The 7499-nt window shown below is 48.6% G+C and overlaps 1 protein-coding gene across 3 annotated transcripts in view; it reads right to left on the reverse strand.

Moving 5' to 3' along the window:
* Positions 1-2330, reverse strand: part of LOC105538295 (zinc finger protein 64 homolog, isoforms 1 and 2) — a 49885-nt gene extending 47555 nt beyond the window's left edge. For all 3 annotated transcript variants that reach the window (XM_011978115.1, XM_011978116.1, XM_011978114.1), the window contains exon 1: positions 1936-2330. In XM_011978115.1, the coding sequence (XP_011833505.1) occupies positions 1936-1981 (46 nt within the window). In that variant the 5' untranslated portion in view covers positions 1982-2330. The remainder of the gene's footprint in view (positions 1-1935) is intronic.
* Positions 2331-7499: the final 5169 nt, after the last annotated feature.

Here is a 7499-nt window from a genome sequence, read left to right on the forward strand (position 1 = left end):
AATTTTGTATTTTTAGTAGAGACGGGGTTTCTTCATGTTGGTCAGGCTGGTCTCGAACTCCCAACCTCATGTGATCCACCTGCCTTGGCCTCCCAAAGTGCCACTCCACCTGGCTCCTTTTTCCTAAATATTGCATAAACATTGTGCTATATCATTAAAATCTCTTCATATATATCATTATTTAATGGCAATACATTATTCCATGGTGTCCATGCATCATAATCTTCTCAGCAACAATAAGGTATTTTCATAATTTCCAATTTTTCCCAAGTTAAATGATACAAGACTACCTTTGTGCATATATGGTTAAAATTATGCATCAAAATTTTCTGAAAATTTCTAAGATATTTACATTATGTCCAATTTTCCCCAGGTCTAACTAAGACAAGAAATCTCTGTTCAGAAATACAATTTGGTTCACTTGCTAAGGAGAATGGGCTGAGCACTGTGATAAGCCATCTTGCAGAGATACACTTAAGCACTTTGCAATCAATGGATGGAAGGAACCAAACCTTTTCTTCTTGGCAGCTACTGAGATATCCATGGAACTAACAAGGAAACAAGGAAGTGAGACATGAAGTAGCTTGCATTGCTGACGATTCCTTAATGATGGAACAGGACTGACATCCAGAACGGAATAATTTTAATAACAAATAATGTCACTGGTATGTGCAAAGTGCAAAAGTAATGACACAGACCTTCGTTAGAATCTTGACATTGTCACTTAACAATAGTGACCATAAGCTTGGGTTTTCTCATCTGAAAAATGGGAGAAGAGAGGTTTCTAATTCATGGTTTTCGTTTGCTTGTTTGTTTTTAATTTCTCCAAGAAAAAACACGGGCTTGTTATGAGAATTAAATGGGATGGTGCTCATACCAGCACAGTCCCCCCTTCCCGCCAGTCCCCCAGCATGTTACCTGCTGGGGTTATTACTGAGGTACACTATTTAAACATGGACATATCTGAGCCCCACCTAGGAGATACTGAGTCATAACAGGGTGGGGTGAAGAGGATGGTGTTTAGGAAAATCTGTGCTTTTCACAGTCATGCAAGGAATACCCCGCCAAGTTTGGGACCCAGTGTCTTCCAAACCGTTAACAGTAGCAGCTAGCAAGCTGGGAGCTTAATATGTGCCAGGTTTTCTGCAAACCCCTGGTAGACAGGTTCTCAAACTTCATGTGCTTCAGAGTTGCCCTGGCAGCTACGAAGGACAGCGGATCCCCAGCCCCACCCCCGAGATTGAATGGGTGGGGCCCAGAAAGCTGTTTTAAAATACACGCTCTCGCTCCCAGGTGGCTGGTTGCACTCAGTCTCTGGACCACACTTTGGGAAACAATGCACCAGGAGAAACCAGGGACTTGAAAAACGCTGATGTCCTCATCGGTTAAATAAAAACTGAACCCCAAACCCAAAGAAAGCGATCACGGCCCCGTTTCCCATTCAGATCCACCCTTAATGTGGAAAAGGCTTTGCAATGAGCCGGCAGGACCTCGTGAGACCTGGAGACTCCCCCAATCTCCAGGCTCTAATTTTGAGCCACTGAGGCAGAAGTTTTCCCATCAGTGTTGCCCCATTTACCCCAGATTCCTTCCTCTCTCCTGCCCGCCCCAAACTCCGCCTGGTGGGGCGGGAATGCCCTTAGGGGGTGGCGATTGTCTGAACGGCGTGCCCTCCCCCACCGTTCCCTTCCAAGGGGTCTCGCAAGGCTGGAGGGCGCCCCGCTTCTTGCGCCAGGTCGGGTGCGCCCCCACCCCAAGCCCATTCCGGCGCCCCCTGCACCGCGCGCCCGCCGCGGTCCCCGAGACGCGGCTCCCAGCCGTCACCCCGATTTCGGGGCCCCGGGCCTGCTGGCTGCGTCGCAAACGTGCTTGGGCCCGGGCCCCGGAGCGCGCACTGGGCCCCGGAGCGCGCACTGCGCCCGGAAAAGCACTTACTTTGCACGGAGCCCGCGAAGCTCTCGCCCTCGCTGCTCGCGTTCATGGCCGCAGACTAAGAGATCCCCGGCCGGCCGGGATGCCAAAGTGGGGGACGCTGATCTACATGGTGCAAGGACTTTTCCTTTTATTTTTCCACACCCCCCACCCTGCCTTCTCCCAACTCTGCGAGGCGGGGAGGACGGATGTAAAGCAAGCTGCACTTCCGCTGCCTAGAGGGCGCTGGCCGGGCCCGGAGCCCCAACCTGGCTTTGCAGCAGCGGCTCCCCGGGGAAGCGGCGGGCGAATCCCGAGGCCCAGGCCCGCGGAGACCCCCAACGTCCCCGGGGAGCTGGATGGCCACGCGCGTCCCGGCGTGCTGGGAGACCGTGGGTGGCGAGGGATGCGCCCCTGCCTGCAGTCTGCGTTCTCCGCGGACGCGATTGGCCTCCCCGGCTCGGGGCGCCTTTTGCCCCCGTGCTGGGAGACCGTGGGTGGCGAGGGATGCGCCCCTGCCTGCAGTCTGCGTTCTCCGCGGACGCGATTGGCCTCCCCGGCTCGGGGCGCCTTTTGCACCTGCAGCCCCAGGCTTCGGGCCCCAGCGCGGCAGTGCAGCAGCGCTGCTCCGGGGACGCCTGGGTGGTTTGCGGGGAGACCCGCGTGCGGCTGCCGTTGCGGGGTGGGTGCGCGGGGCGCGGCGGGCTCCGGAGAAACTCAGGTTGGGCGTCAGTGCTAGGCAAATCAGCAAAGCGCTGGGCGGGTCCCGTGCCCCGCTAGGGAGACTGAGAGGACCGCGATGAGCTGGGGTCGTAGCGCGAAGGGACCTCTGCTCCAGGAGCTGCCAACTTTATCGTGCATCACAGTCGCCTGAAAAGCTTGTTAGAACACACGCTGCTGGGCTCACCCGAGCGTTTCTGCTTCTGTAGGTGTGGGGCGAGGCCTGAGAACGAGCATTTCTAAGTTCCCGGGTGATGTCCCTAGTGTTGGTCGGCGGCCACACTCTGAGGACACTGCCCTCTCAGCTCTGTCCCTCATGTCTTACTACTACTCTCTCCCCTGGGCTCCTGAGTCAGCCCTATTGTCTCTGCCTATCCTCCCAAGCCTCAGACCTCTCCAGCCTCGAGGCATTTGCACATAGAGTCTGCCCTGCCTCTGAAGGTCAGCATTCAAATTCACACTCAGGGAGACCAGGCTTGGCCTAATCTTATCATTCAAATATTGCAGCTCCCTCCTCCCCACCCAACCACTCCCTGTCTCCTTCCTGTTTTTCTCTTCTCTTCTCTTCCTTCTTCTTTTTTTTAGAGAGGGGGTCTTGCTCTATCTCTCAGGCTGGAGTGCTGTGGTTGGATCCTAGCTCATTGCAGCCTCCAACTCCTGGGCCCAAGCAATCCTCCCAACAGGCGTGGGCCACCACCTTGGCTCACTTTAATTTTTATTTTTGTAGAGATGTTGCCCAGGCTGGTCTCGAACTCCTGGCCTCAAGCCATCCCCCTGCATCAGCCTCCCACATTGCTGGGACTACAGGTGTGAGCCACCATGCCTGGCCTGCTTTGTCGTTAAAAGGTACTACATGGAACATAATATTGTATCTCTATGAATATGTATATCTATCTGCACATACAGATAGAATTTAATTGTATATTATCTTTGTTCTCCTCCCCCTTATTTTCAGTAAGTCCCTGTAAAAATGGGGATTAAAAAAATCTCTTTGCTTCACTGATGTAGTCCAGTGACTTGGCTGGTGCCTGACACATAGTAGGCTCTCGGTAAATATGGCTTGTATAACGAATGGGATTTCCCCTGCTGCTTCCTCTAAGGCTTAGTTTCTGCCTGCAGCGGCTGTTTGTTCTCAAGTGTTTGTGATGTGCCAGGCACTGGACTAGCCACTGGAGGTAGGCCAGGGAGGCAGTCAACATGAAATAATCAAATCAGTACTGTAATTATAGATAGATAGATAGATAGATAGATAGATAGATAGATAGATAGATAGATAGATAGATGCAGATATATAGTACTTCCTGTTTTTTAAACCTTAAGTTCTGGCATACGTATGCAGAATGTGCAGGTTTGTTACATAGGTATACATGTGCCATGGTGGTTTGCTGCAACTATCAACCCCTCACCCAGGTTTTAAGCCCCATATGCATTAGGTATTTGTCCTAATGCTCTCCCTCCCCTTGCCCCCCACTCCCCGACAGGCCCCGGTGTGTGATGTTCCCCTCCCTGTGTCCTTGTGTCTCAATATTTTACTAGTGAAAAGGGCTCCAAAGACCATAAAATGGGGCTGTAATAATGGCTGTAGAAGTGGTCATGGTAGTCCTTTCTGAGCAGGTAATATCTGAACGAGGAGCTGGGGAGGGTACAGCCATGTGAGGATGAGGTGGGAGCAATTCCAGCCTGAGGAACTGGTGGGAGCAAAAGCCCTGGAACAGGAATGAGCTAGATGTAACTGGCTATGGTCTGCCAGTCCCACTGCAGATCACATCACTCTCACCCTGCATTGCCCAAGCCAGCTCCCCCAGGCTCCTTGCTGTTGTTTAAACAAGCCCAACCCTTCCTGACCCAGGGACTCTGCATCTGCCCTCCCTCTGCCTGGATTGCTCTTCCTGGTCTTTGCAGGACTGACTATTTTAGGTCATCCAGCATCAAATGAAATGTCACCTTCCCGGAGAGACCTTCCTGTGTCTTACCTAAAGTATTCACTCCCCCTGCGACTCTACCACATCACCTTCATGATACCTATCTAGCTAACGTGACCCAGGAGGGCACCGCAGCTTATGGCAATATTTATTTTTTATTGCTTGATGAATGTTTACATATGTGCACACCTGGGGAGCCCCCATCCAAGACAGACATTTCCAACCCTGGTCGGCTCCCTCATGCACCTTCCCAGCCAATAATACTATTCCAGCCGGGCAAGGTGGTTCACATCTGTAATCCCAGCACTTTGGGAGGCCAAGGCAGGCAGATCACCTGAGGTCAGGAGTTCGAGACCAGCCTGACCGATATAGCGAAACCCCATCTCTACAGTACAAAAATTAGCCAGGCTTGGTGGTGCATACCTGTAATCCCAGCTACTCCAGAGGCTGAGGCAGGAAAATTTCTTGATCCCAGGAGGCGGAGGTTGCAATGAGCCGAGATGGAGCCACTGCACTCCAGCCTGGCTGACAAGAGCGAGACTGTCTCAAAATAAATAAATAAATAAATAAACAAACAAATAAATAAATAAAAATAATACTCTTCCCACTATCCAATCCTGCAGAGGTCACCATTTTAACTTCTATTGTCACGATTCCTTTTGTTGAGAGCAATACATCTCACATTTGCCTGAAGAGAAGAAGCATCTGGAAGGCTCGCTAAGGAGTGAATTCTTGAGTCCCGACCCACGCTTACTGCATCAGAATTTTCTGGGGTAAGACCTGGTAATCTGCAAATATCTCAAAAGTGCCCCAGGTAATTCTTACCATGATGTAAGTCTGGGCCTTACTGGTTTGGTGGTTAAGTGTGTAGGTCCTGGGGTCAGGCTATTCCACTGCCATGCAAATCCTGGAGTTGCTGAACTAGAATTGGTTGCTTAACCTTGAGTAGGAGATTCAACTGCTCTGTGTCCCAGTTTTCTGTAGCTTGGAGAGAGCAGTAGCACCTAGTTCATTAAGTTGTTTTGTAGGAGGAACCAGTCTATATCTGTAAAGTGCTTAGAATAGTGCCTGACTCATATAACTCAGCACAAATCCTAGCTATTATTATCTTTTATTGATTTTTGGTTATTATCTGTGTCCCTACCATGTAAGCTCCAGGAGGGCATGGACCTGGCCTGTTTTATTTATCTTGTATCCTCTGAGGCCTAGAACAGAGCCTGGCACACAGGCATCCTCAGTTCATTTTTTGTTGTGAAATTATTTCATGCATGTTTCCGTGAGCTCCATTTTAACCTTTTGCTACTACGTCCAGCCAACCTTCTCTATTACTGTAAATATCCTAAAATAACCATTGGCATATGCTGTTTGTCCCTTCTTCTTTATCTCTTCCTCTTTTCCTTCCTTGGGATAAGGATATGATGGCTGGAGCTCCAGCTGCCATTTTGGACTATGAGAATGAGGCGATACTCTAAGTATGGCAGAATAGTGAGCTAGAAGGAGCCCAGGCCCCTAATTTCTTGACCACTGCAACAGTCTTTTTCTGGTCTGAAAATGTCCTATTTTCATTTCCTATTTTTCTTTTTATACTTTTAAAAAATGTTATTTTTCAACATAAGCTACATCAAGGTCAACACACTCCTATTTATTTATTTATTTATTTATTTAGAGACAGAGTCTTGCTCTGTTACCCAGGCTGGAGTGCAATGGTGCGATCTTGGCTCACCGCAACCTCCACTTCCCAGGTTCAAGTGATCCTCCCACCTCAGCCTCCTGAGTAGCTAGGATTATAGGTGTGTGCCATCACGCCCAGCTAATTTCTTTGTATTTTTGATAGAGACAGGGTTTCACCATGTTGACTAGGCTGTTCTCAAACTCCTGGCCTCAGGTGATCTGCCTACCTTGGCCTCCCAAAGTGCTGGAATTACAGGTGTGAGCCACCGCACTGGCCCTATACTTGTTTTTCTTATTGCAAAAGTATTAGAAATTGTTGGTTAGAATTTGAAAAAAAATATATAGGAAAACATAAGAAAATAAAACCCACTTATAATTCACTACCCAGAAGTAACATTTTGATTGATGAATGTTCCTAAAAGTCTTTGTGTGTGTGTGTATGTGTGCATAAACAAATATAAATCATATTCATATATTTTATAAAAATGTAATTACAGTTTACATGTTTTTCATTTCCACATGAAATATACACAGCTATCTGAGATCTCACCAACCAGAGATAACTACTTATATCTTTATGCACTGCATATCTATTTCTTTATAGGCTTTTTTCTGTAGAAATGTAACAGAATGAACCATATGAATTGCTGATATATTTATTTTTTACTGAAAAATGATAATTTTATATGGTTCAAACCAATATGTACTCATATTATTAATATTATACTTTTTTTTTTTTTCTTGAGATGGAGTCTCACTCTGTCACGCAGGCTGGAGTGCAGTGGTAAAATCTCAGCTCACTGCAACCTCTACCTCCTGAGTTCATGAGATTCTTCTGCCTCAGCCACCTGCATAGCTAGGATTACAGGTGCCTGCCACCAGCCTGAATAATTTTATGTTTTTAGTAGAGATGGGGTTTCGCCATGTTGCCTAGGCTGGTCTTGAACTCCTGACCTCAAGTGATCCACCCGCCTCAGCCTCCCAGGGTTGGAATTACAGGTGTGAGCCACTGCGCCTGGCCTAATATTATACCTCTGATAGAGAACTCTGTCTGTGTATCCAATGTCTGTTCTCTCAAATTTTCTTTTCTTTTCTTTTCTTTTTTTTTTTTTGAGTTAGAGTCTCCCTCTGTCGCCCAGGCTGGAGTGCAGTGGCGCGATCTCGGCTCACTGCAAGCTCCGCCTCCTAGGGTCACACCATTCTGCTGCCTCAGCCTCCTGAGTGGCTGGGACTACAGGCGCCCGCCACCACGCCCGGCTAATTTTTTGCATTTTT

Source organism: Mandrillus leucophaeus, unplaced genomic scaffold, assembly GCF_000951045.1.
Source record: "Mandrillus leucophaeus isolate KB7577 unplaced genomic scaffold, Mleu.le_1.0 Scaffold19, whole genome shotgun sequence".
NCBI lineage: Eukaryota > Metazoa > Chordata > Mammalia > Primates > Cercopithecidae > Mandrillus > Mandrillus leucophaeus.